Source organism: Ovis aries, chromosome 11, assembly GCF_016772045.2.
Source record: "Ovis aries strain OAR_USU_Benz2616 breed Rambouillet chromosome 11, ARS-UI_Ramb_v3.0, whole genome shotgun sequence".
Taxonomy (NCBI): Eukaryota; Metazoa; Chordata; class Mammalia; order Artiodactyla; family Bovidae; genus Ovis; species Ovis aries.
The window spans coordinates 26,942,673-26,969,589 of NC_056064.1; the positions used below are offsets into that span (position 1 = coordinate 26,942,673).

Sequence of the window (26,917 nt, forward strand, 5' to 3'; positions counted from 1 at the left end):
GCAGTCGCGGGTACATCCGGAACGACGTAACTGAGTCACCCTCCGGACCCCACCCCCACTAGCGTGCGCTGGTCCAGCCTGTCCGCCCCGTCTCTCGGGTTCGCCACTCAGCTTCCACCACGGGGGGCGGGGGCGAGGGGCGGGGCGCCAGGGGGCGGGGCTGCCTCTTAAAGGGCCCCCGGCCGCTGCCCTTAGGCCACTTCCTGGGGGCGGAGAGGACTTAAGCGGTTGCAGCGAAACCCGAGGAAGGCGTCGGCGCCCGGGTCCCGAGACTCCCGGCTGCTTCCATCGGAGTCCTCGGACACTCCCAGCTTGTACCGAACGTGCATCTGCGGTCCCCAGCCGATACAGAGGCACCCCTCCCCCCTCCCGCCATCAGCTCCGATCAGCCTCGCCTCCATCTCCTGGGACCCGCGCCGGAATCAGGCAAGGCAAGGCCTCAAACTGGCCCCCGGAGCCCTGCGTGGACTTGCCCACGGTGACAGCGATCTGCCCGAGAAGCTGGACCCTTCAGAGTTGGCCTTGTGCTCGCCACCGTCACCTGCTGGTTGGATTCTGGAAAGCCACCGTCTGAAGACCACAGAAAGGAATCGCTGACCACCCAGAATCGAATCTATATCTCCCGTACCTCTCTGACTTCCCTCTGCTCTTTTCATCCGTTCTCTCGACCTTTCCGGCGTCTCTGTGCCCAGAAACCATCCCCCACCACCAAGGCAGCTAGGGTGAGCCCCAAATCTTGCTGCCTTGTACTCCAACCTGTGCCTCCCACTCAGAGAGAGTCTGAACCTTACCACCCAGTTCTGCACACATCCAGGAAGTTCTGCCTTTTCTTCTCTTTCAGTGTCTTCTATACTCCTCAAAATTTCTCCTCCTACTGTGCCCTCTTCGCCCCCCTCCTTCGGGGGCCCCGTGACCCTGAATGTCGGGGGAACGCTATATTCCACTACGTTGGAGACCTTGACTCGATTCCCAGACTCCATGCTGGGGGCTATGTTTAGGGCTGGTACCCCCATGACCCCCAAACTCAATCCCGAGGGAGGTGGCCACTACTTCATCGATCGAGATGGCAAGGCCTTCCGGCACATCCTCAATTTCCTCCGGCTGGGCCGCCTAGACCTGCCCCTTGGATATGGGGAGACAGCGCTTCTCAGGGCAGAGGCAGACTTTTACCAGATCCGACCCCTCCTGGATGCCCTGCGGGAACTGGAGGCCTCTCGGGGGACCCCAGCTCACACAGCCGCCCTGCTCCACGCAGATGTAGATAGCAGCCCCCGCCTGGTGCACTTCTCTGCTCGTCGAGGCCCACACCACTATGAGCTGAGTTCTGTCCAGGTGGACACCTTCCGGGCCAATCTCTTCTGCACCGATCCTGAGTGTCTGGGTGCCCTGCGGGCCCGATTTGGTGTGACCAATGAGGACAGGGCAGAGGGAGGCCCACACTTCCGTCTGGAATGGGCCCCCCGCCCCGCGGAACTCCCCGAAGTGGAGTACCGCAGACTGGGGCTGCAGCCACTGTGGACCGGGGCACCAGGAGAGCCACGGGAGGTGGTGGGCACACCTAGCTTCCTGGAGGAGGTGCTGCGGGTGGCTCTGGAGCATGGCTTCCGTCTCGACTCTGTCTTCCCTGATCCTGAAGACCTCCTCAACTCCCGATCTCTACGCTTTGTTCGGCACTAGGAACTGAGACCTGGGAATGCTGCCCTCAGTTTGACTTCACGGAGGGGCGAGGGGGAGAAAGAACGGGTCATTAAAGGGGTTGAAGATTCTCCTGAGGCCTTTTCCTAGCTCTGCTCTGGGAGCTGTGAGAGTCAGAGGCCCCATTGCACCTGACTGGAGAACCCAAGTATGGACAGGACTCCCCACACTGGAGGGAGCCCACCAAGAGCCCACAAGATCAATGGGTCTGGACTGGAGCCAATCCTGGGAGGGCTGGGGAGGCTTCCCTGGCTGGTCCTGCCTGAATCTGGGGACCTTCGGTGTTTCCTTGCTTGGAGCTCAGTATTCAGTGTCTGGAAAAGCAGGTATGCTTCTCTGCCCAGGCTCAACTTAGCAGGACTGTGGAAGGACGGTGAGGTCTGAGGGAAAGAGGAACTTTGGATTGCTCTAATGTGGTCTCCTGGACTGTGACTTCTCCTGGAGATGGTGGCCTCGCCTGGCCTGACAAACGAGAGGTCAGAACACTGTGAAATATGGGAAGGGAGGTTCCTTGCTGTGTCCTAAGCCACCACTGAGGGAGACAGCGAGGGCTACGCCCCACCTTAGGTTGGCATAAGGGAGCTAGGAGAATCCCCATTAACTGTGGGGCTGGAGCATCCCTCTGGAGATCCAGGTGTTTTAAAGAATCCCATGTTGAAGGTGGGGGTGGCTATAGGGAAGAGCAGGGCATCTTCTTGGGTCCTGGCCTTCCTTCCTTCATGTGTACGTGCCTGTCAGCCAGTGGCTCTGACTGATGCGTGGATCCCTGCATCCTGACTCTCAGCCATGTTGCTGGAGGTGGTGTCTGTATGCTGGTCTTCTGTGGCCTCTGCATGTCCAGGCCTGTTTGGGGTTGCCCAGCAACTGTTTTGGTACCAGGTGTGTCTGTGGTATGGGTGTGAGTAGACTGACAATTAGTTTAATCACAAGGGGTGTGTGTGCACATGTGCTTCACACATCCACGTAGGCAGGAGGGGCCTGCTGAGCTTTGAGTCACTAGGATCTTCTAATGAAAGGTAAGAGAAGTCACTGGGCTTAGCTAGGCCTTGGAGGCCTGTATAGAACTCTCTGTTGCTAAGGCAACCATGAGCCTGTTGCTAGGAGATAGCTGGGGAAGGCCCAAGGCTGCTCAGAGAGAAGAAGAGATGAACAGAAGAGTTTGAAAGAGTGGGGGAGGATGTGGACAGGGATGGGTTTCTGAGTCTCTGGGGGTATGGGATACTCACAAACAGCTTCTTCACTGGGGAGTCACTTACTGTTTATCACTGGTCATGATTTACAGGAAGAAAAATAAAATTGCTTTTGGAATCACCAACTCATGAAGGCTGCTGAGGGCTAGGTTGGGGGTATAGCAGAAGCCCTGCTTTCTCTATCCATCTCCCACTAGAAGAATTTTCTTCCAGTCCTCAGTTCATTGGGCCCCAAGTTTACCCCAGCCAGAGATGGGGCAGTGTCACTGTGCTAGAATGCTCTAGAACCTCCAGACAAAGGGCTGGAATCAGGATCACAGAGCATTCCAATGCCTTCCCAGCCTAGGTGGGGCCAGCCCTCCCTCCAGCAGCCCCCAGCAGGCCTCATGTGGACACTGGCACTAGGTGGGATCTTCCTGGCAGCTGTTGAGGCTTGTGTCTTCTGCCGCTTCCCAGACCGTGAGTTGTCGGGCCGCCTGGCTCGGCTCTGCAGCCAGATGGAGGTCCAGTGGAAGGACTGTGAGGTCTCCTGGACATTCTCGGCCTTTGCCTTAGGTAAAATCAGACATCCAGGGATGGGCCTAGCAACAGTCACCCCTGCGCCCCAACGGGCCTGCAAGTGGCCTCACAGCTCTGCCTCTCAGCCATCTCCTCAGTCCACAGCCCTCTCTGGACACACTTTCTGCTCCCTCTGGGAGAGCTTCTTTGGACCCTGGGAAAGGGCCCAGAACCTCCTTCCAGGTCAATGAGGGAATCACCCTGTCCTTACCCATCTCCACAGATGATGCATCCTTGAACAAAATCACAGAGAAGACTCACAGAGTCCTGAGAGTCGTGGGTGAAGTCAAGGGGGAAGGCACAACCAAGGAGGGGGAGGGGGAGTAGGGAAGGGTGGAGGGCAGATGGAGACAGGAGAGCGTGATGGGGTGGTGCTGGGTGAAGGGGTGGAGGTGAACCAGCCCTGCTGAGGCCCTGGGCACTCTAGCTGCTTTCTGCCTCCCCAGAGATCAAAGGGTCTCTCTACTCACTCCCTTCATATTGGCAATGGCTTCAAAAGACCAAGCTCCTGGAGTACAACAGAGAAGGTACGGAGGAGGGGAAGGACCAGGGGGTGCCTAGGTCCTTGGGCAAAGGGGTGTATGGCTGAGCTCACCCGCCCCCACCCTGCCTTGTCTTTCATTTCAGCTCTCTGCCCTCCCGCCTGCCGTGAGTAGGAAAGGGAAGGGGTAGCGAGAGCCAGGGGCTTGGGGCACTTCAGGAGAGCGGCCACGGAGGGCGGTGGAAGCAGAGAGAAACGGAGGCTTCCCGCCGCACTGCTAGCCCTACTGTCTCCTGCAGGGGGCAGCACCATCCTGTACAACTGTTCCACCTGCCAGGGTTTCGAGGTGTACTGTTGGCCCCGAAAGCGCTGCTTCCCAGGTCCTTACTCCCCACATCTGCCTCACCCCCACCCAAATCTCTGAGCTCTGAGGCTCCCCCAGCATCGATGGGTGTGGTCCCCAGGATCACTCACTGCCTCTTGGGTCCCCTATAGGAAGTCACGATCTTTGGGAAGCTCGGATCCTGCTCCTCTTTGTGTGCGGAACTGCCCTGCTCCTGGGTGTTCCGAGCCTCGCGGTGGAGTGAGTTGCGGGATCAGGGCGGGAGACAGCCTCACCACTTCCCACCAGTACCCCCTCATCCTTCCTCCTGCCCTCGCGGCCCTTCCCTCCTCCTTTCCCAGGCCTCCCACCCTCTGTTTTCCCTCAGGTACAACCACTTCCGAGCAAAAAGTTGACTTGTGAAAAGGAGGACAGAGCCTAGCCTCCAGTTCTAAGGAGCTCGTGTACCCACGACGTCCACTTCTCTCTTTGGGTTGGGGGTGGGGTGGGGAGGGCGGGGGACAGCCAGACCCTAAGTTCCAGCCCCAAGTGGTTCAATCTTCCAGACCCTGATACTCAGACATACCCCATAGTCCCAGTGTCAGATGGTCGCCAGGGACCCAGGCACCCACAGCTGGAAAGTTCCTCCCCTTCATCCCTCAACCAATCAGACGGGGGCAGTCCCCGTGCCAGGAAAATATCTACAGAAGGAAAGAATCCCCTCTGCTCACCACCACTCCCACATCCCCTTTCTGCCTGTTCCCGGAACGTGGGAGCTGCCAGGCCCCAGAAACTCCTCTTGGCCCTCCTGTGACTGATTGGGAATCCGGGAATGAGTGTTCTGGAAAAGTCCCTCCCCCTTGAGTGAGACCACATCAGTCAGCCTGCTGGCATGCTCCCCTTCCATTTAACATTGTGAAGCCTCCCACAGAGAGAGGCCTCCCTCCTGCCAGGCCCAATTAAACGTGCTGTCAAATGGCCTCCGCCTCTGCCTGGCCTCTGTCTGCAGCTGGGTAGGGCAGGGGGAGAGAGAGGCTCATGTAGCACAGTGGTTCTCAACTTGGGGAGGTGGGGATTTTGCACCAGAGGAGATTTTTTGATTGTTTTGATGGGGGGTGGGGTGGGGAATGTAGTACTGACATCTGTTAGAGACCAGGGATGCTGATAAACATCTGAAAATGCATGGGAATGTCCTCCAGGACAAAGAATGATCTGGTCTGAACAGTCAGCAATATATGGTTGAGAAACCCTGGTGTCTGGTCCCTTGGTTAGCAGGAGTTTGGATTTGGGGGATGGGAGATGGGACATGAAAAGAGAGGCCTACTCCAGCTATAAGTCACAGTCCAAGGGCCTAGGCCTGGGAGGGATCCTTGCCTTCACACAGCCCCGTGGTTTTCAAACTGGATACTGAAGTTCAAACTGGAAACGAAGCTCCCAGTTCTCAACCAGCTGCGTGTGTGCGTGCTAAGTCACTTCAGTCGTGTCCGACTCCACGACCCTATGGACTGTAGCCCACCAGACTCTTCTGTCCATGGGATTCTCCAGGCAAGAATACTGGAGTGGGTTACCATGCCCTCTTCCACGGGATCTTCCCTACCCAGGGATGGAACCTGCATCTCTTATGCCTCCTGCATTGGCAGGTGGGTTCTTTACCACTAGCACCACTTGGGAGACTGCACATAGAGTCATCTGGTCATCTTAAAAAAACTACCTGTTTAAGAAAAAAAAAAAAAAGCTACCTGTTGCTGGGTCTTATCTCCAGAGATTCAGAGTTTAGTGGTCTCATATGGGGCCTCAGTTAATCTAATTTACAGCCAGCCAGGGTTAGAACCACTATTTGGGGGAATCTGTAAAGGTGCTGGGGATAGAGAGAAAGGAGTAATTTATCCCTTCTGGAGAAACACCTTCCATTTTGTTTTACATATTCTAGTCCAATGCTTTCATTTTACACCGAAAATGGAACCCAGAGATCATATGGCATGCCCAAGCTCATACAACAATTGAAACATTCACTCATTTGATAAATACTAAGTGATTGCCAGCCAGGCACCGGACAACACTGACACCCACACTGGGGTGAGAAGCGCCCTGCTGACACCCCAGCCACAGCAGCTCTCCTTTGTCTCCAGGAGCTGTCTCAAGCCCCCCAAGAATGTGCCCTCTTTCCAGGCTCAGCATTTTAGAGCTGTCCTCCTTCTCACACCCAACATGCAGTGGGTCAACAGTTTTGCCCATCTCTGAAGGACCTTGCTCCTCTCTGCCCCTTCTCCTGCTCTATGGGCCCCAGCCCTCTCTGGAACCCTCTTTCTCCCCGTGGAGCCCAGTCTCCCAAATGTGCATCTGACTCTGCTCAATCCCCTAAAGCCCACTCTGCACCCTTAGCAGCCACACTGGTCTTTTTTTTCTTTTTTTAATATTTATTTTATTTTCCTGGCTGTGTTGGATCTTACTTGCGGGGTGGGGACTCTCTAGTTATCATGCTTGGGCTTAGTTTGCCTGCTGCTTGTGGGATCTTAGTCCCCCGACCAGGGCTCGAACCTGTGCCCTCTGCATTGGAAGGCAGATTCTTAACCACTGGCCCACCAGGGAAGTCCCCACACTGGTCTTCTTAAAATTCCACATCACTAGACCCTCCTGTCCAGCATCAAATGATGCTTGAAAACTTGGGCTCTGGAGTTGGGCTACGTGATTTCAAATCCTGGCTCTGGCACTTACCAAACCTTGGGAAAGTTATTTTTCTGTTCCTGTTTCCTCATGTTTTAAATGCGGACCATGTATTTCTTTGATTCCTTGGCCTTTTTTCCTTCGATCTACATTTTAACATCTCTGAAGGACCCATTTTAAATTGAAGACATGTCATAGCATAATGGTACATATTACAATCGAAAATATCTTAAATTCAGTGCAGTGGCACTTTCCTTACAGAATGACTGTGAGGTCCAAATCAGTTCATATAAAATGCTTGGGACTTTGCCCAACATGTAATGGGCCCTCATTAAGTATTAGCCATTATAATCTCTTACTTAAAACCTTCCCTAGCTTGTCTTTGCCTATAGAATATAGAGTTGGCCCTTGATCCTGACATTCAAGACTCTCCACCCGCAGCTCCCCTCGTCTTCTTTAGTCCTCAGGCCAGAACTGTCCAGACACAGAGCTGGAATCCCACTTGAAAGCCCCACAGGCATCTCCGACTCCACATGTCCACCTTTCTAGACCTATCTTCCAACAGGGCCACAGCCATCCTCCTCCCCTCATGCCATGCGCCCACTTCTCACCAGTAAGTGGTCTACCTCGGTAGGTAATGCCTCTTGGAATCCAACCCCCTGTTGTCCGCTGGGGCTTCACCTCAGCTCTGCCCACCCCACAGCCACCCTGAGTCACTTCTAGTTGCCCAAATACTGTTACCTCATATCTCCTTCCTTTGCCCAGGCTTGTTCCTCTGTCTGGAAAGACTTTCTCCTTTGGCTCAGATATCCCCTCTTCTGAGAAACCTTCTCTGAGCCCCCAAGGCTAAGTGGAGTGAGTCTGCTCCAGGCTTCTCTTGTGTGGCACCTGTTTACCTTGGGTAGTGGTGTTTCTTTACACATCTTCCTGCTGTACCACACACTACTCTCTAAAGCCACTGCTTAAGGTTCTGGGTCTGTTCCCTCAGAGCCTGGCACATGGTAGATGCCAGGAAGTGTCACTGATGACTGCAGCACCTTCTCTGAACCCTTGTGATAGGCCTTCCTTGGGTAAGCCTTTCATGAACACTTCGCACAGGAGGCTGGTAGAGTTAGTATTTGTTTTGTGCACATGAGGCCAACCTACCAGCGTGTGGCCTATCAGGGCAGGGATGGTTTTTCAGAGCCCCTCACCAATCAGGAGGTTGCTATGGGTGTGGCAGTTTTAAACAATGGCCCCATACTCTCTGACATGCTGCCTATCTAGAGGTAGGTGCTATGTATCCTTCCCTTGAACCTGGGTTCCATGGCTAGCTGGCTCACTGAATGTGGCAGAAGTGACACTGAGCCACTTTCTGAGCCCAGGCCTTAAGAATCTGTCACCTTCTGCCTTTTGGGACACTCACTCTGGAATTCAGTCGTCATGCTATGAGGATGCCCTGCCTATTTTAAGGGTCCCCATGGAGGGATTTGGCCAAAAGCCAGTATCTGCTGGAGATGTGTAAGTAACGCAGCCCTCCACTCTCAGATCATCATCCCCAGACTATCAGGTTTTCCACCCAAGGCCGCAGACATAGTAGAGCAGAGATAAACCATTCCCACAGTGTCCTGTTGGAGTTCCAGACACAAAGTCCAGAGCATAATAAAATAGTTATTTAATGCCACTAGGTATTGTTATTCAACAATGGATAACTGGGATGGTGGGACAGAAAGAAGAGCCTATAACCTGGCACTAAAAGCCCTAGGTTGGGACTTTCCTTGGGGCCCAGTGGTTAAGACTTGGTGCTTCTACTGCAGGGACCTTGGGTTCGATGATCCCTGGTCAGGGAACTAAGATACTGCATGCCATGGTGGTGTGGCCAAAAGTAACAACAACAACAAAACGCCCTGGATTGAGGATATGGCTGGCACTGCTGCTGCTGCTGCTGCTGCTGCTGCTGCTAAGTCGCTTCAGTCGTGTCTGACTGCCACTTCCTATTAATAGCTGTATTATATGTACATGAAAAACATCAGTTCACCAACCTGAGCTTTAGTCTTCCTACCTGTAAGATGGAGTTAATGATGGTTAACAGATATGGAGACTATGTGTTATTTACCTATAGCTGTGGAACAAATTATTCTACAACTCAATTGTCTGAAACAGTAAACCCTTATTATCTCATGGTTTCTGTGAATCAGAAATATAGAAGCAGCTAAAATGGGTGTTTCCGGCTCAGAGTTTCTGGTGAGGATGTTGTCCAGATGTAGGTCAGGGTTGTAGACATCTAAGGGCTAGTGGATCAGTTTCCAAGATTCCAAGATAGCTCACTCAAATGTCTGGCTGGCTGGTTGGTGTCAGCTGATGGCAGGAGCCCTCAACTTCTCGAAAAGTGGAGCTTCTCCATTGGGCTACTTGACTGTCAGGACATGGTGGCTGGCCTCCTCCAGAGTGAGTGATCCAAGAGAGGGAGGTGGAAGCCACACTGCCTTTCACTACCTAGCTCTGAAGTCACACACCATACTCACAATATCCCATTGATTACACTCTTTGTGACCCCATGGACTATAGTGTGCCAGGCTCCTTGTCCATGGGATTCTCCAGGCAATAATACTGGAGTGGGTTGCCATTCCCTTCTCCAGGGATCTTCCTGACCCATGGATCGAACTTGTGTCTCTTGCATCTCCTGCATTGGCAGGCAGGTTCTTTACTACTGCAACACCTGGGAACCCCATTGATTACACAGATCATTGTGGAAAAGCACGACACTGTGATACCAGCTGGGGAGGTTCACTGGGAGCTGATTTGGAGACCAGCTACCACACACATGGGCACAGTTAATTCAATAGCCCCACAAGGTAGATACTCATAATAATCTCATCTTGAAGATGAGGAAACAGAGGTGTACAAACATGAAGTAACTTGCCCAGATTTATAGGATGGTAAGTGATCAAGCTGAGATCCAAACTCAGGTAGCCAGACTCCAGAAGTGAGCTCTCAGCTACTGGTTAAAAATAATAATAATAATTAATTAGGTTGCAATAGATCTTAGTTGCAGGACATGGGATCTTTAGTTGCAGCATGCAAACTCTTATTTTCGGTATGTTGGATTTAGTCCCCTGACCAGGGATGGAACCCGAGCCCCCTGCATTGGGAGCTTAGAGTCTTAGCCACTGGACCACCTGGGATGTCCCAGAGCTATTGTTCTGTAAAGGCCCTCAGCTCCATTATGAGCCTGTCGGAATATGGAAGATTTAAGACTGCTTCCACTTTGGAAAGAAAACTGTCAGATAGAAACAAGGTGGTGGGCTGGTGACTCCATTAACTAGTGAGCAAATGTAAACTGGAAAAGAATGAGACCTCAGGGTCCTGGGAGATGGAGATGGGGTAATGGAACAAGAGGCTGTTACTCAAGGGTCTGGGGAGAGCTAACTATGTGGGGTCAGGGAGTGTCACATGGGGAGGGGCAGGGGTGGGCTCACCAGGAGAACACTTATGGATTAAGTTTAGAAACTCCCATCCCCATCACTCCCATCAAAGGAGCTCCTGATGTCAAAAATCTCCTTTGCTTCACTCTATCCAGATGACTCTGACTCGTCCATTTGTTCAACAAAGGTTACTGAGCACTTATCATACGAGTCAGACACCATACTGGGCATGAGGGACATAGCAATGCCCAGACAAGATGAAGTCATATTCTACCTGGAGCTTGGAATCTAGCAGGAGAGATAAGACAAGTTACTGGCAAATTCTATCAGAGCAATGAGTGCAATGAGAAGAAAGCACAAGGATCTTAGGGTGTAGGGGAAGAGTCCAGACTAGATTAGCGGTAGGCTGCCTGAATTTGGCAAGGCCAGATTTGGAGAAGGGTGGGAAGACTTTCAAGAAGAGGGAATAGTCATGCAAAGGCTCAGAGGAGAGAGAGAACCAGAATGTTGGGGGGCTTTCCTCTGCTGAGAGGTTGATGTGGTCAGGGAGAAGGGGAAAAGCTCAGTGATCTCAGGGATCAGGGCAGCAAGGGAGAAGGCAGAGGCACCAGCATGGTTCCTGATGAAGGATGGGTCCTACCTGTCTGCCAAACCCAAGGTGGGGGAGGGGAGGTTGGCCACTGGGCCGCCATCTCTGCTTGTCCTCCTGGTTCTCTGCCCTGTGGGGAAAACTTGGCTCTGGTGGTGTGAATGTGCTCATCTTTCTTGGATGCAGAGCCTGCAGGGCCAGGCAGAAGTTGGGGAAAGGCAGATGGAGAGAGTGGAGGGGGTGGTGCTCTGGGACTCCAAGTTTAAGTGTTAGCTGGATGCCCCATCTCAGCCCCGAGGCGGGGGTGAGAATCATCAGGCTCTGCTCCTCCATACCCCATCATCTTTATTGGCAAAGGTGGGGGAGGAGAGAAGCTTAATTCCAAAAATAAGAAACAAAGGGGGATACAGAGGCCTCTGATTTCCTGGGGTTTTTTCCCAAGTGAAAGACAAAGGTGGGTGGAGCCTCTGCCTCTGGTTTCCTGCTGGAGCACAGAGGAACCAGGCCAAGAGTCCAGTCAGGAGCGCCCCCTCCTCAGTCTCCCCTCCATCCCACACCAAGGCCAGCAGGGCAGCCTTTCTCCCCTGAGCCAGTGGTCACAGCCTCTTCCTTGAGTTCCCTCCTTTTTCTCTCTCACCTTTTCGCAGCCTCTTTACACCTGGGGTTGGTTCTGCACTCTCCTGTTAAAACTTTTCAGGGGGTACCAAAGCCCTAAGGAAAGGCCTGAGTTCCTGAGCCTGTTCTGCAAGGCCCTGCAGACTGAACCCAACCAGGTCAGGGATCGTGCCAGCTTGTTCACCTGGGTCCCCAGAACCTGGCACAGTGAAAGCCTGCTGGAAGGATGATCTGACACCTAGTTTGGCTTCTGCCAGCCTCTCCGGCTGCATCGGCCTTCATATCCCACCATGTGCTCCACACGCATGTATTCATTCATTCAATACCCAGAGGACTTCCTGTGCACCCAGATCTGTGAGGACACTGGACATCCACAGGAAAATCAGGTTTCACCTGCTCTTTCCTGAAGATGCTCATGGAACTGCTGTGTTTCCCATCAAGAAACTGGACAAGGGACTTCCCTGGTGGTCCAGTGGTTAAGAATCTGCTTGCCGATGGAGGGGACACAGGTTCGATCTCTGTGCCAGGAAGATCCCACATGCCACAGGGTAACTAAGCCCACTGGCCACAACTACTGAGCCTGTGCTCTATAATTTGCGAAACTTAGAGCTCATGCTCTGCAGTGAGAAGTCACTGCAATAAGCCCAACCACCACAACTAGAGAGTAGCCCCCTCTCTCAGCAACTAGAGAAAGCCCTCCCGCAGCAACAAAGACCCAGTACAGCTAAAAATAAATAAATAAAAATTTGGGAAAAAAGAAGAACCTCAACCAAACAAAAAAATGTTGAGTGAAAGAAGCCAAATGCAAACAATAAAGCGTGTGATTCTGTTGACCGAAAGGTCAAGAGCAGGCAGAAACCATCTCTGGGTTTTATAAATGGGAATAGTAATTGCTGGAGAATTCCCTGGCGATCTAGCAGTCAGGACTCCACACTTTTCACCGCTCAGGGCTCGGCAGTTAGACTGAGCAGACTTCATAGACAATATACACCGTACCTATTATAGGCCTACATTGTCCCAGGTACCTCAGGACACCTGACAGATCCAGCCCCTCCCGTGTGGAGCCAGTCCACAGCAAATCAGAGATGAGACATGTGCAGGGAACAGTCACATCTGTTATCTGCCCTGGTGGGAGGGCAAGAGAGCTGGCAAGAAAACCACAGGAGGAGAACTGTGAACTACGATTTTCCCATGAGTGCTGGAGTTTTCCATATGTTTACCAAGATGAGGGGGCTTTGCCCCCCACGGGACTCTGGAGACTGCATCTGCTATGCTCACACATCTATCCCTGGGACAGAAGGACACAGGCCAGATAGCCTAAGACTGGTCCTGAGACCCGTGAGGGAAAGGAAGAGGGCTTACTGCTTCTCAGAGCCTTCTTGGAGCCAGACTGTCCTGCCCCACAGGGCAAGCATAAGTGTACAGAACCCTGGTGTCAGCAGAGGTAACAGGTGGGAGGGGCCAGAAGGAGGCCAGGAAGTGCCAGAGATGGGAAGTTGTGCCCTGAGGTATGGAGCGCTGCCCTGGATCACCAAGACCAGGTACCAAGCTGGAATCGGGCTGAGGGGCCACTCAGAAGCTGTCTCCGCCCCACTGGCTCCAGAGGGCCCCCCCCCCGCCCCGTTCCACCCTGGGGAGCTCCCCAAAAGGTCCATTTCGGGGGCAGCACATGAGACTGGGAAAGGACATTCAGAGCAGGGGGAAAGGCCAAGGGCTTTAGTCTTAGGGACTCGGTGCGGTCTGGAGCTGACTACCTGCGCCACCATCAACACCTCGGTCGTGGCGCCATTTCACAGCCCAGAAAGCTGCGCCAGGCCGGCTTTCTGCATCAGAGTGCCATGAAGCCCTCTCAGGGACTCTGTCCGGTTTAGCTTTATCCCCGGGCCCTGGGCGGGTCTCTCTACCAGGGGTTATTCATTTCGTGGGTGGGGCCCTGGTTGAGGCAGGTGGAGGATTCGGCTGAAGGGGGCACGGGGCAGGGGTGAAGGGAGAACGAGACACCGAGGAGGAAGTCTGGGGAGGGGTGAGAAGTTCTTTAGAGAAGTCTGGAAAGAGGGTGGGAAGGTGGAGAGAGGGTGGGAAGGGGGCGAGCAAAGGACCGGCGAAGGGAGGCCCCCCCCCAGGGTCTGGCCTGGCTGGCCGGCCGCCAGCATCAACCCCCACCTCCTCCACCCACCCCCCATCCCTCGGGGAACCCGGGCCCAGCCGCCAGGCCCCGCCCCGCGGCTTCGGTCCTGCCCTCCCCGGGATTTAGTCCCGGCAGCTTGGGCGGCTCCCCAGCCGCTGCTTCCGCCTCCGCCAGGTGAGGGTCGGGAGAGGCAGGGGCTCTGGGGGCCGGGCTGGCGGGGCGGCCTTCGTTTGGGGGCGCGTCTGGCGGTGCGAGCCTCCCCTCCCCGGTCCTTCTCCTCCGCGGCCACGTCTCCTCCTGTCCCCCATCTCGCGCTGTCCGTCCCCTTCTCACCTTGCCACTGGGTCGGATGTCTTAGCTATCCTGGCTTTCTCCTCCCGCCGCCCCTGCTCTGGCCCGCGATTCCTCGCCACCTCCGAGCGTCCCTCGGGACCCAGCCTGGGGCCGTCCGCTTCCTCCGGGCTTAACTAAGTTAGGGGTGCGAGGGGGGCAGGTGTGTGTGAGGGAGAGTGTGTGCGCAGACAGCCGGCGCCGAGAGCCTTATTGAATAAAGACTGGTGGAGTTGCCTGGGACTCACGTGTGCCGGCCGGGCTCTGTCTTGGGATCTGAGCTCAGGTGGGTGGGGAAGGGACTGTGTACCTGGCAGCCTGGGTGTCTCTGAGCAGTACCTGAGGTTTACCGCCCGTCGCAAATGCCCGATTTGATTTCACATGTTGCTGCCTAGGGTGTGGAAGAGGCGATGACTCTGGGCGGCTCTGGGCAGAGGGGGCAGCCTACCGGCATATCTCAGGTACATGTGGACACCAAAGCTTGATGTCTTGTGTGCTGTGTTTGTGTAGACCTGGGTGTCTCACACGTGAGGGCGGGTGAATCTTGGAGGCAGTAAACTCAACATGTCTCAAGGAGGGTGTGTGTGAGGGGTATGTGGCAGGAATCCTGGTGTCTTGCGGCAACTAGTGTATGGCTCAGCTGGGAGTGGACATGTATCATGTGTCTCTGGTGTCTTTTGCATCACATTTCTAGGGGATCTATAGGTGTGACGTGTGTGTGTTGTACCTCTGTGTCTGAAGTGTGGTTAGTGTATCTGGGCATCTCTGGAGTGTATGTGGTGGATCAGAATGTCTCTGGTGTACCTGAGTGGGTGTGTACAAGGGTGCACCTCAAGTCTAAGAGGCAGTATATCTGAGTGGCCTAGGGGTACAGGCAGGGCTTCCCAGGTGGCACTAGTAGTAAAGAACCCACCTGCCAGTGCAGAAAACATAAGAGATGAGGGTTCCATCCCTGGGTCAGGAAGATTCCCTGGAGGAGGGCATGGCAACCCACTCTAGTATTCTTGCCTGGAGAATTCCAAGGACAGAGGAGCCTGGTGGGTTACAGTCCATAGGGTTGCAAAGAGCTGGACATGACTGAAGCGACTTAGCATGCACGGGGGTACAGGCAGTGTGCCATATCTCAGAGCGGGGCCACACATCTGAAGTCTGCTAGGTGCTAAAATCTTAGGTGTGAGGAGAACGTTCTTCCTGGGTGGGGTTTGTGTGTATGAGGGGCAGGATTCCTGGCTGACCCTGAGATCCCTCCCTCTGTACCTGAGTGTTTCTGAGGGTTTGAGGGTGGAGCTGGCGACCATGTCTCTGGTGCCTGAGTGTCTCAGGTGACTACCCTGGACCATGTGACTGGAGGACGGGGCCTCACAGGGGTCCCTCCTCCAGACATGCTCCCCGAGGCGGGTTCCCTGTGGCTGCTGCGGCTGCTCCGAGACCTCCAGCTGGCCCAGTTTTACCGGCCCATCCTGGAGGAGCTTAACGTGACTCGGCCGGAGCACTTCGACTTTGTAAGAGCTGAAGATCTGGATGGCATTGGCATGGGCCGGCCTGGTGAGAGTCCCCTGCCCTTAGGCCCTACTGTTTCCTTCCCCAGCCTGTTAGTTGGGACTCTCCTCCAACCACCACACACCCCAGCCTTCTTGCTTGTAAATCTCTTGCATCCTGCTCCCTGCCGCCCCCATTACCCCATCCCTCTGATTCTGGCCTCCCTCAGCCCAACGTAGACTGGCTGAAGCTCTGAAGAGGCACCGTTCGGGGCTCAAGTCTAAGAACTGGGTCTACAAGGTGTGTGTTTTCGGGTGGGGGCGAGAGGCTTCTCAGGGCCCGCTCAGGCCTGGGCAGGGGGCAGGCTGAGTGGCAGAGGAGAGTGTAAACAGAGTTCCACACACCTGATTTCCCATCCTTGTTTCAGATCCTTGGGGGCTTTGCCTCTGGGCAGAAGGAGACCACCCCACCCTCAGATAGCCTTCCATCCCTCCCTGAGCCAGATGGGAGACTCAAGTGTCTGATCCCCGACCGGGCTGTGTGCCGAGGGGAGCTTCTGGGCTCCGGCTGCTTTGGCATGGTGCACCGAGGGCTGTGGACACTACCCAGCGGCCAGACTGTGAGTGTCCAGGGAACCTACTTCATTCTGGGATCTTGAGCCAGCTGCCCCCTCTCTGAGGGCCCTCTCTGCTCTGGCCTTGGCTTAACTGTTTGCTCCTGTGCCTTACGGTGCTTCCCCCCACGCCCAGGTCCCAGTGGCTGTCAAGTCCCTCCGGGTGGGTCCCGAAGGTCCCGAGGGCACTGAGCTAGAGGACTTCCTGAGAGAAGTGTCCGTCATGATGAACTTGGAGCATCCACACGTGCTGCGTCTGCACGGCCTTGTACTAGGCCAGCCTCTGCAGATGGTGAGCAAACCCTGATGCTGGCACCTGGGACAGTCCCCAGGCCGATGGGCTACAGGAGGGTGAGTGCTAAGGTCTCATGGGGACAGACCACCGCTCACACCGACGTGCTCCTGCAGGTGATGGAGCTGGCGCCCCTGGGCTCCCTGCACGCGCGTCTGACGGCCCCAGCCCCCACGCCCCCGCTGGCCCTGGCCTTGCTCTGCCTCTTCCTGCGGCAGGTGGCGGGGGCCATGGCGTACCTGGGGGCCCGTGGGCTGGTCCACCGAGACCTGGCCACGCGCAACCTGCTACTGGCTTCACCGCGCACCATCAAGGTGGCTGACTTCGGGCTGGTGCGACCGCTGGGCGGCGCCCGGGGCCGCTACATCATGGGTGGGCCCCGCCGCATCCCCTTTGCATGGTGAGAACCTGGGCGGTAGGGCAGGATCTGAGGGCAGGAGCTGAGGGGGTGGTCCTCTGAGGGAGGCGGGGACTAGAGGAGTCTTCCGGTCTGGAAGGGCAGAGAAAGGACTTTGGAAGGAACGCAGGCCCGCGGGGCGCATTAAGGGGGCGTGCCCAGTGGCAGGTGGGCGCTCCGGGCACACACCCTGTGCACACATCCGGCCCCCTTCAGCTCCGCTTCCACAGGTGTGCGCCCGAAAGCCTGCGCCACGGGGCCTTCTCATCTGCCTCGGACGTGTGGATGTATGGGGTGACGCTGTGGGAGATGTTCGCTGGGGGCGAGGAGCCCTGGGCCGGGGTCCCGCCATACCTCATCCTGCAACGGCTGGAGAAGGACCGAGCCCGCCTGCCCAGGCCTCCTCTCTGCTCCAGGGCCCTCTACACCCTGGCCTTGCGCTGCTGGGCCTACCACCCTGCTGACCGGCCCACCTTTTCCGACCTAGAGGGGCTGCTCCAAGAGGTGGGAGCTTCTGTCTCCCCGGAAACCCCCAATCTTTCTTGCCTCTGTTTTCTTTCCCAGGGTCCCATGCACAAGATGGACGTATACTGACTCCCAGTTTGGGGTCTGGGACCTGATTCTGAACAAAGCAGATTCATTCCCCACCATTAGGGTCCTCAGAGCCCCAGGGAGACAGCTGAGGTCTAGTTTATGCTGGCTGGGGGCTGGGGAAGAGAGAGGGGAGCCCAGAGAGGCAGGATGCAGTGGGTGTTTGACAGACAGAGGAAAGGTTAAGCGTGGGAGGGGGAAGTACAGTGACCAGGGTGGCAGAGGCACTTTCGGAGTGCACCAAGGAGAGACTTGTAAGACATGGTAAATAACCGGTGTTAGCACCGAGAGCGCTTGGTGTGTGCAAGATACCGTACTAAGTGCTCTCCATGTATCCTGATGCATCTTCACTCATTCAGTCCTTACAACAACCCAGCTCGATCTTAGGGAGGGGGCAGTTAAGACACTGAGTTTAAGTGATTTGCCTAAGGAAGTGGAGGAATGGAGAGCTGAACCAGTCACTGACTGCAGAGCTGTGCCCTAAATCACTATATACTCTAACATTAAAGGAGTTTAGTTCTTAACTCTGAGGACATCTAGGGGCCACAGAAGGGTTGTGAGCAGGAGAGTTATAGGCCATCCTTAGATATATGTCACTCTGGTTTCCTTGGTGGTATTATTGGTAAAGAACCCACCTGCCATGCAGGTGACTAAGAGACATGGGTTCTGTCCCTGGGCTGGGAAAATAGCCTGGAGGAGGGCATGGCAACCCACTCCAGTATTCTTGCCTGGAGAACCCTATGAACAGAGGAGCCTGGTGGGCTACAGTCCATAGGGTCACAAAGAGTTGAATACAACTGAAGCAACTTAGCATAGCACACACTCTGGTTTGGTGCAAAAATGGATTAGAAGGATGAGGCTGAAGATGGGAAGACCAGTAGACTGCAATGACTGTGAAGCAGATGTGAGATGAAGAGGTCTGGATGAAGGTGGAGGCAGTGGAGAATTCCCAGAGGTCCTTGGGAGGCAGAGGTGATGGGCCTGGGTATGGAGTGAAAGTGTACAGGGTGACTCTCCCCTTGACCCCCCCAAGATAGAGGCAGGGTCCCCTTTTGTTACTTCCTGACCCCTGGGCTGTGTTCAGCTTGGCATGGAATCCAGGTCTGCTACCACTGGATTACAGCTGAGACAGGGACCATCCCCCCCCTGGGCCCAGGACACACCTGGTAGGGGTTTGCTTGATGGGTACATGAAGAGTCTCTCCTCTGTTCCCATGACATTACCCTTGTGACTCATGCCACAAGCCCAGCTACCCTTTCCTCCTATCTCTACAGGCCTGGCCTCCTGAGGGACGTTGTGTGAGGGAGGTCATGGAGCCTGGTGCCCTGAGGATGGAACCTGGTGACCCCATCACTATCATTGAGGGCAGGTGAGGGTCTCATGCCTCCCACCCAGCCCCAGGAGGACTCCCTCCCAACCCTCCTGATGCTGGTCCCGGCTCAGCTTCCCCCCAGCTCCTTGAACCCCAGGCCTCTGCCTCCTCTCCCCCGTTGGGCCCCGAGCACTCTACCACAGTCCTGGCCTCCCTGCTAGAGCCACCGCTGGCCCATAGAGCCCTTTTGTGTTAGAGAGAAAAAAGCGTCCCTTCCTCCGGGCAGATGTGGCTCCATAGCGCACAGCTTGTGAGCTGAATGTGGACGGGGCCCAGCCTCCACTCTCCCCTGGGGCCCAGCCCTTTCACCCACGCCTCTTCCCACAGCCCTGACTCCACAACTTGGAAGGGCCAGAACGGTCGCACATTCAAAGTGGGCAGCTTCGCAGCCTCGGCGGTGACACTGGTAGACCTACCAGCCACCCGCCCCATCCTCAGAGGCACCCCTGCCCGGGGAGAGCGACACCAGAGAAACGCAGATGGGTAAGGACCCAAAAGAGTGGGGGCCAGAGCTAGGCTAGGAACCAACCAAGCCCAGCAACTTTTCTGGAAGGGGAGCCTGTCGGGGAGGTGAAGATGGAGGGGAGAAGGGTGAAGTTGGAGGGAGGTGGGTAAAGATGGAGAGGAGGCTGGATGTGCCTCAGGTCTCAGCCTGCCTGGAGGCCCCAGAGAGGGGAAGCTGGAGGGGAAGGGGTAAAGGTGGAGGGCAGGCTGGAGGTGCCTCAGGTCTCAGCCTGCTTGGAGGCCCCAGAAATTCTTTGGGGGAGGGAACTGCTCTCTGGGGTGGGGGCGGAAAATGAACTGGAATACTCTCTGACAGGGACAGAGGGAAGGCAAAGCTTCAGGATGCCCCTCAGGCTCGGGGCCAGAGAAGGAATGTGGCTCTGCAGAGGACTAAAGGTAGGTGTGGTGGTGGGGACAGAGCCTACAGGGTCTCCCAGGAGGTCTGGAATCACCCTCCAACAGTGCCCCTTGCTCTGATTGTATCTGTGATCTCCCCACCTATCGGGTCCTGCCCTTCCTCTGCCTGCTGACATGCTGGCTGAACTTCAGGCAGCATCTCCCCCCTGCAGCCCTGGGCCGCTCTCTGGGCCCCCTGGGTGCCTGGATATGGGCATCCATCCTGCACATCTGGGTTCTGGTCCGCCTGGACAGAGGACCACCCCGAGGACAGATAGCCAGAGAAAGAAGGCAGCTGGGCTTCCTCTCAAGTTGTGGTTTCTTTCTCAAATATGCAGGCATTTCCAAGAGTCTGGAGTCGGTTCTATCCCTGGGTCCCCGTCCCACAGGAGGCGGGTCGAGTCCCCCTGAACTTCGACATGCCAGAACTGGGCCCCAGGGACCCCCAGGCCGGTCACCCCGTCTTCCCATGGCTGCCAGCTCTTCCCAGCCTCCCAGGGAGCGGCCTCCCTGGCCCAAAAGAGAATTTCCCCACAGTCATCCCGTAGGAGCACCTGGAGCCAGCAAAGCCACCATCCCCTCCGGAGGACCCTTGTCTGACCCTGAGCTGCAGAGGAGGGTTATGGAGGTGAGGTCTCCCTGAAGTGGCCCGGTGTCCAGAGGGGCTACAGACTGGAGGAGGGGCCTAAATGAGGCTTCATCCCTGGCAGGTAGAGCTGAGTGTGCACGGAGTCACCTACCAGGAGTGCCAGGCTGCTCTAAGAGCCACCGGGGGAGATGTGGTTTCTGCTATACGGAACCTCAAGGTAAAGTCCGACCCTTCCCCTGGTTCCTGCCCTTCCTGGCCCTGCCCTCTGGCAGTCAGCTGCCTGTCTTCCCACCCCCACAGGTAGAGCAGCTCTTCTACCTCAGCAGCTGGTCCAGAGCAGATTGCCGGCGCATCCTGGAGCGTTACCAGTGGGACCTCTCAGCTGCCAGCCGCTATGTCTTGGCCCGGCCCTGAGCTCCGTTCCTTTGGGCACAGACACTAGACAGACCAAGGGCCTAGCCACATGAGACAAGGCAGAAGCAGAACAAGGTCCCAACAGGCCTGTGGTAGGTACAGGAGGAGCCCAGCATCAGGCACTGTTGTCTCCTCACCTGCCCCTTGGCCTCTGAGGCCACAAGCTCCCTTGGCCATAGGAGGATCTAGTCCACTCTGCCCAACAAGAGGGAATACTTGGAGGAGCGGAGCTGTGGCACATCATACCCACAGGAAGCTTCTGTCACTACAGAAAATGAGCACAAGGCCATTCTGGGTCACGGGAGAAGCCATCCTGAACTGCCATCAGCTACCACACTGTGCTCTGGGGGTAACCATCTTGGATGACTTGGGGAATACAGCCTCAGCTGCCTTGGCGTGGTCTGGGGCCATCATGGGTGATGAAAGGGGCTCTCTTAGACTCAAGGACACATGATCTTGGCAGTGTGGATTATGAGATGGGCCAGACCCTGCCCATCACAGCTGTCTTATTTCCCTTTGTCTCTTCCCACACCCAACTCTTTCTCCTACCCTCTCCTATTACAAACATCTTCCAGTGTGCAAAAAGTTACAAAGTTTATATGAATATAACATAAAAAGATACAGCTTCCTTCCTGGGACAAAGGAAGGAATGGGTGGTTAAGGCACAGGAAGTCGCAGCAAGCACCAGCTGAGGGAGAGGAAGTTGGCACTGGGGTCCTGGCCCTAGTGGGGAGGTAGGATGCCCTCAGAGTGCCATTGTCTGAGGCTGAACTAATTGGCCAAGCGGATGTGGGGAAAGGGTGGCCAGGTCCGCCATCTTTGGTGTCTTTCCCACCCCCAGCCCCGTCAGAGAACCCCAGAGTCCCGCGTTCTAAGGCCTCGTCTGGAGCAGAGACCCTGGAAGGGGTTGGGAGGAAGTGGGTAGGAAACATTTGAAAGCCGATATGCCTGCATGCTGAGGGGCCACGGGAGATGTGGCGGGAAGTAGCAGGGGAAGGGCTCTCATACATACCCTTCTGTAGGGGCCACAGGTGAAGGAGGCCAGGGGAGCAGGGGAGGGATGGGGCACCAAGCCCCCAGCCTCGCAGGCCTCCCTGTCTCTCGCCTGCAGTGTACACAGAGGAAAGGGGCTACCTCTGAGCAGGGGCCAGGGCGAGTGACCATCCTGAATTCTGGTTGAGTTGATGGTCTCCTCACCCAGAGAGGGCCTCTAACTGGTGATGGCAGAGGGCCCAGCGCCTCCTCGCTTCTCGAAGAACATGTAGTCCTGAGGGGAGGGCATGGTCAGCAGGATATCTGGCTGGGCCAGCCTGGCTCAGCTATCAAAACCCAGGTCTGGAACCCCAAACCCCTAAAGACTCTGTCTCTGAACCTCTCCTAGCAGGAGGCCAAGAAGCACTCAGAACCTCTGAGTGAGAGCAGAGGGGTAGTGGGGGGAGGAGCAAGGGCCGCCGACTCACAATGAGGAACGTGGCTCCAAGCAGCACAGCCTTCACCCTCACGTCCAGGTCCAGTGGGAACTGCAGGCCGAAGTCATCTGTGTCAGTGAGGGCTTCTCGGAGCAGGCCCCCCCACTGCTTGCTGATGCGGCCCACACTGCGGGATTCGTCTGGGGTCTTCACCTGGCAGGAGAGAGGGAGGGAGGGAGATCCCACATAGAAGGGTTGTGCCTGATCTCTGTCTCCCGTCCCACTTCCACAGTCCCCGGTTATGAACTGTGCAGGCGGTACACATAGTGAATCCTCCCAAAGCCTTTGGGTTCCATGTGACATCTGGGGACACTGACCCACCTGAAGTTACCCTGTGAGTCCACAACAAAAATCGGGGTGGCAACTTGGATCTGTTGCTCTTGAAAGGCCACACGTGACTGCTAAACATCAGTGTTGGGAGAAACAGAAGCACAATACAATCTAATCTCCTTAGCGGATGGCCAGTTGCTAGGTTTGTTTTGGTTACCAAAGTCCTTGCCACCAACAGTTGGTGCAGTTTGTGCCCTGTACAGAGTAGCCTGGCCAGACGGGCTAAAAGAAGCTGCTAAATGCCTGATTGTGCTCAGCCAACCAGGCTGCTAGATGGCCCAGAGGGCTGTCTGTCCTCTTATCTGCAAGGTAGTGAGGGCTCTGTCTAGTGCAGCATGCAAGCCTCATCCTGGGTGGATACAAGTCCATCCAGTGGGAGGACGGGGCAGCAGAAAGTGGCCTCTGAGGACCAGGGTCTTCACTGGCCTCTCTCAGCCCAGCAGCAACAGGCCCTGCCAATATGGGTGGTAATTCACAATGACTGCCTGGACTTTATCCTCCGCTCATTCTCCTGTGGCTAGAACTGGAGTGATGTCCTGCCCATCCCCTTCCCCGAAGGTCCTACAGCCCTGGGGCACTTCCTGCAGACCAGTCCCAGGTTGGGCAGGGCCTCTCCCAGCCAGCCCTGTGGTCCCAAGAGCACAACCCCAAATGTGGACCATTCATATTACATAAAAGGAAGATTGACCTGATAAGAACCATGCAGTCTACATATTCCCATCCAGAGATCATCAAGTTATCTCTTTGCCAATGAGTTCCTATCAAAGAAGCTTTCCCCAGGTACCAAGGTGACTCAGTTTTAAAAAGTAACCTTAGGTAGAGCACCTTATCAGAAGCCTTGGAAAGCCTACCAGACTATACCTGTTGTTTCCTCCCTTATCTACACATATAATTATCTCTTAAAGTATTCAAGTGCCTTTATCTTCTAGAAAAGAAGGTGCTTCCCAGGCTTTACTCTTAAATGGTCACCACTTGGATTCTCTAGGCTCTGGGTTGGTAACCAGAATGTATGGTAAGAAGGACATCACCTGGATTTCAGACTAGGGGTGGATGGGTGGACATTTGGCAAGGTAAGCCACAGGATATTAACAAGTGAAATCAGTGCTTGCTCCAGGGCCTGGGCTCACGAACTCACACACACAGGCGCCATGTGGGCCCAGCCCAAGGTACACTCAATAATCATCCTTCACCCTAACTCCAGCCTGGCCTAAGCTAATTTTTTTCTCCCTCAACACAAGGTTGCAGATCGCAATCAGCATTGGCCCTTCAGATGAAATCCTCAGCCATGTTTTATAAGATCCTGGTCCATCTTATTTCTGAGTAGAGAAAAGCCAGCAATGTGGTAGGCATCACAGCAGGTTTGGATTAATGAGCTCTTGACTATCCTGCTTCATGGATGCCTTGGTTTATGAAGGTCCCAGGAATCTCCCCTTATTCCTGATACCTCAAAGTTAGTGTCCGTGCCACAGCCACACGTCCAGCAGGGCCCCACCACTCTCAGGAGGGTTTGGCGGTCAGCATCCTGAATGGAGAACTTGGGGATGAAAGGATGCCAGGTCTGTAGAACATGGCCAATGGTGGTGCCCGGTGGAGCCTGGACTTCCATCTGGAGTGGGAAACAGACAGGATCACTGCCCAGCCGGGTACCCTGGCCCCCAAACTCTCACCAGTCTAGCTCTATCATCTGTTTCCCCTCATGAGACCTTCCATCCCCTTCACTAGACCACCTGTCTTCCCTCTCACTAGGCCTCCCATCCCACCTGCTGCTGGCCAACTCCAATCAGAAGACCATCTCATCCCATGCCTCACCCAGGTTCTGCCGCCATCACTGGCCAGCCCCTTACCCGAGTTTCTCTCCGGCCCCAGCCTTCCCCACTCACCTCCTGGAGGCCACACGGACAGCAGCTGCAGCCACAGTGGAGGGGGCGGAGCAGGCGCAGCACCTCTCTGTCCCCGGGGTCCACCAGGCGGACTCGCAGGGGCCGGCGGGCACCACAGCACAGCCGGGCACAGCAGTTGCTCTCCTCCGCCGCCTGACCCAGGGGTTGTCCGGCCCCAGAGCGCAGTTCGTAGCGGTTACAGGTCTCCCAGCCCAAGAGCGCTGCCAAGGGGTGACATGCTGAGGCTCCGACACCAGCGCCTGCCCCAGAGCCCACTATTTGCCCCCGTGATGAGGCCCAACCTATTCCTCCTTCCACTCACTTTCCACCGGCTCAGCCTTCTGGTGAATCAAGATCTGATCAATCTGGAAAGACAGTAGGGGCCAGGCGGACATCAGCTGGCCTGCCTAGTCGCCTGGGTCCCCTCCCTGTCACTCCTCCCTTCCTTCCTCCCTCCCTCCCTCCCACTCACCTGCATCAGGAATTCGAGGCCGGAAGGCACCCCTGGCAATGGCAAGAAGGGGGCAGCTGGTCCCGGGGCCCCAGGGCCAGGCGAGGGGAAGAGAGCAAAGCCCGGCGCAGGGGCAGGCACGTGGGCAGGCACTGGTGCCTGCCCGGGCCCGGACACCTGGCCGGGCCCAGGCCCAGGATGCAGTGCCGGCTCCGGGTATCCAGCAGTCACAGGGTAGGGAGGTGGGGGCGAAGGGGCATACCCTTTGGGGGGCAAGTAGCCTGTGGGGGGGACAAGAGTAGGTTAGAAGGGGTCCCTGACTTCATCCCTTTACCCCTTGGCCCACAGGCCGCGAGGCTGCGGGGAAATTGTGATGAGAAGAGAATGAGAAAGATGGGGCGGGGGAGCAGGGCGGCGGCTTCTCGGGGAGGAAGGGAGGGGCCCCACACAGCCAGTCCGAGCACATTCCCGGAGGATGCGTCTGACACCGGGCTACCAAGTCCGTGGGGGGGATAACGGAGACCCTCGACCTTGCGCCCACTTACCTGCCATGGGAGAGAGGCGAGGATTCGCGGGATCTCGGTGTCCCAGAGGTTTAGTTCTAGAAGTGGAGGCAAGCTCGAAGACAGCAGACAGACACAAAGACAGACACAAAGACCGACAGGCAAACGCGGAGAGGCGGCTGCGCCCAGCGCCGGCCCAGGGTCTCTAGGGCGGCGCGTCTGACTCGGGGAGAAACCGAAAGTGTCAGCGGGCAAGGCGGGGGCGCTGGGACCCTGGATTCCCGCAGGGGCCCCAGTACCGCCCCCTCCCTTTGTTCTCCCATTCTCCGCGGAGGCGGCTGTTGGCAGACCGCAGGACAGATGGGCCTGCAGTCAGACCGACGACCCGACCTCGAAGGAGGTCTCCTGACCCCTCTGTTCCCCCTGCTCACCTGAAGCCCCTAGAATAGCCCGGGTGCCCAGCACTCGGCGGCCCGAGGAGCTAGTGGAGGCGGGCCCAGAGGTGACTCCGCCCCCGACCCGTCCAGGCCCCGCCCCTCCCGGCCAGAGCGGCGCGCCTGCGCAGAAATAATGCTTGCTTTCCGGTGGGGCCCCGTGGCTTGGCGGGCGTCCCCGCCCTTTCCGCTCGGATGCTGAAGCTCGCCTGGGAGGGCAGTCGGGTGAGACCTAACCCTGCGACCCCCGCCAGGTCTGCGGGCGGAGAGTGACCAGTGACCCTTAGTGGGAGAGAGGGCCGCTCGCGCGGCGCTGGACCCCAGGCTCCTCCTCCTGAGGGCGGTTCCGGCCTCGCTGACGCAGCCAAGCACCCTACACTCTCACCCATTGGCTTTTCCGACTGGCTCCTGGCTCCCCTTCTGCCTCCTTGGGGCTACCTTGCCCATCTTCTCTACCTGACGCAGCAGTGACACACACGGACACTTTGCAATTACAATCCTTCCTTCAGGCGCCCCCAGCCACGCGACAGGCCGCCAGACAGTGTCAGTAACGAGCGTGCGAGAGGCGAGGCTAAGGAGGCAGCCCGGACGCAGGCAGGCCTTCCCCAACAGGCATCACTTCCTCGGCTTGGAGTCCTGAGCCCAGGCCAGGAGGTGTGAGGGGGTCCTGCGCCTTGGGGGCCTAAAGGCTTAGTGGCAAGAAATGCCCTTTTAGATAAGAATTCGGGCCACGTGCGCAGAAGGCCTTGTGGGAGCTGGGCTTTGGCCCCCAGGGCAGCAGGAGCCCACTGAAAGATTTTACGAAGACGGAGGGAGGTCAGCTATTTTAGAAAACCATTTAAACTGCGTGGTGGGGAACAGAGGCACCTAAGACTGGGTTGTTGCCAGTAGTCTGGGGGAGGGGATGGCTGTGATAGTGTAGACAGACGGGAAGCGGCAGACTTTGGCTATATTTAGACAATAATAGAGAACTTGCTTGAGAGGTCAGATGCAGAGGTGAGGAGTCCAGGATGACTTCTGTTGCCTGTCTGGTGACCAGGCAGATCGGGGTCTCACCCAGCAAGATGAACATAGGGAGAAGCAGGTTTGCCGGCTCCTCTGTCCCTGTTCCTCTGGGCTGGTCCTACAGCTTCAGTCATCATCTGCTTCAAACCCAAGTGCCAGACCTCTCTCCTGGTATCCCTTAGTGCCTACCTGGCCCAAACCATGCACCAACCTCCACCAAAA

General features: G+C 56.2%; 4 protein-coding genes across 10 annotated transcripts; 3 read left to right on the forward strand and 1 right to left on the reverse strand.

The window, feature by feature from the left end:
- Positions 1-198: 198 nt before the first annotated feature.
- Positions 199-3,010, forward strand: KCTD11 (potassium channel tetramerization domain containing 11). The gene has a single exon (XM_004012646.5). The coding sequence runs from the start codon at positions 979-981 to the stop codon at positions 1,675-1,677; it is 699 nt and encodes a 232-aa protein (XP_004012695.1). The 5' UTR covers positions 199-978; the 3' UTR covers positions 1,678-3,010.
- TMEM95 (transmembrane protein 95) lies at positions 199-5,226 on the forward strand. The gene is made up of 7 exons (XM_012185646.4): positions 199-3,440; positions 3,667-3,723; positions 3,890-3,970; positions 4,071-4,091; positions 4,224-4,304; positions 4,420-4,507; positions 4,635-5,226. The coding sequence occupies exons 1-7, from the start codon at positions 3,215-3,217 to the stop codon at positions 4,660-4,662; spliced, it is 582 nt and encodes a 193-aa protein (XP_012041036.2). The 5' UTR covers positions 199-3,214; the 3' UTR covers positions 4,663-5,226.
- TNK1 (tyrosine kinase non receptor 1) lies at positions 199-21,244 on the forward strand. Of its 6 annotated transcripts, none has more exons than XM_004012647.6 (14): positions 199-13,059; positions 14,372-14,437; positions 15,357-15,521; positions 15,685-15,755; positions 15,883-16,074; positions 16,205-16,360; positions 16,477-16,760; positions 16,988-17,261; positions 18,623-18,717; positions 19,048-19,203; positions 19,541-19,620; positions 19,959-20,248; positions 20,331-20,426; positions 20,510-21,244. In XM_004012647.6, the coding sequence occupies exons 1-14, from the start codon at positions 13,029-13,031 to the stop codon at positions 20,621-20,623; spliced, it is 2,070 nt and encodes a 689-aa protein (XP_004012696.3). In that variant the 5' UTR covers positions 199-13,028; the 3' UTR covers positions 20,624-21,244. The 6 variants fall into 6 exon arrangements, with proteins under 6 accessions (XP_004012696.3, XP_027830781.1, XP_027830782.1 ...); XM_027974981.3 differs by having other exon boundaries at positions 13,003-13,820; XM_042256609.2 differs by lacking the exon at positions 199-13,059 and adding an exon at positions 13,797-14,262.
- PLSCR3 (phospholipid scramblase 3) lies at positions 21,201-25,739 on the reverse strand. Of its 2 annotated transcripts, XM_027974984.2 has the most exons (8): positions 25,688-25,739; positions 25,299-25,475; positions 24,775-25,034; positions 24,625-24,667; positions 24,303-24,523; positions 23,867-24,028; positions 22,084-22,245; positions 21,201-21,890 (listed from the first exon to the last, which is right to left on the reverse strand). In XM_027974984.2, the coding sequence occupies exons 2-8, from the start codon at positions 25,303-25,305 to the stop codon at positions 21,834-21,836; spliced, it is 912 nt and encodes a 303-aa protein (XP_027830785.1). In that variant the 5' UTR covers positions 25,306-25,475; positions 25,688-25,739; the 3' UTR covers positions 21,201-21,833. The 2 variants fall into 2 exon arrangements, with proteins under 2 accessions (XP_027830785.1, XP_042112545.1); XM_042256611.1 differs by having other exon boundaries at positions 25,299-25,739.
- Positions 25,740-26,917: the final 1,178 nt, after the last annotated feature.

What these genes read in the sequence shown, in the direction of transcription:
- KCTD11 (XM_004012646.5), top strand. Translation starts at nt 979, where the DNA reads ATGCTGGGGGCTATGTTTAGGGCTGGTACCCCCATGACCCCCAAACTC.
- TMEM95 (XM_012185646.4), top strand. Translation starts at nt 3,215, where the DNA reads ATGCCTTCCCAGCCTAGGTGGGGCCAGCCCTCCCTCCAGCAGCCCCCA. An exon ending in CAGAGTCCTGAGAGTCGTGG is followed by an intron (nt 3,724 to 3,889) that starts GTGAAGTCAAGG and finishes CTGCCTCCCCAG; the next exon opens with AGATCAAAGGGTCTCTCTAC. An exon ending in TCTCTGCCCTCCCGCCTGCC is followed by an intron (nt 4,092 to 4,223) that starts GTGAGTAGGAAA and finishes TGTCTCCTGCAG; the next exon opens with GGGGCAGCACCATCCTGTAC.
- TNK1 (XM_004012647.6), top strand. Translation starts at nt 13,029, where the DNA reads ATGGAGCGCTGCCCTGGATCACCAAGACCAG. An exon ending in CTAAGAACTGGGTCTACAAG is followed by an intron (nt 15,756 to 15,882) that starts GTGTGTGTTTTC and finishes TCCTTGTTTCAG; the next exon opens with ATCCTTGGGGGCTTTGCCTC. An exon ending in CACTACCCAGCGGCCAGACT is followed by an intron (nt 16,075 to 16,204) that starts GTGAGTGTCCAG and finishes CCCCACGCCCAG; the next exon opens with GTCCCAGTGGCTGTCAAGTC.
- PLSCR3 (XM_027974984.2), bottom strand. An exon ending in GCCTCGAATTCCTGATGCAG is followed by an intron (nt 24,668 to 24,774) that starts GTGAGTGGGAGG and finishes CTGTCTTTCCAG; the next exon opens with ATTGATCAGATCTTGATTCA. An exon ending in GAAGGCTGAGCCGGTGGAAA is followed by an intron (nt 24,524 to 24,624) that starts GTGAGTGGAAGG and finishes ACCCCTTGGCAG; the next exon opens with CGCTCTTGGGCTGGGAGACC.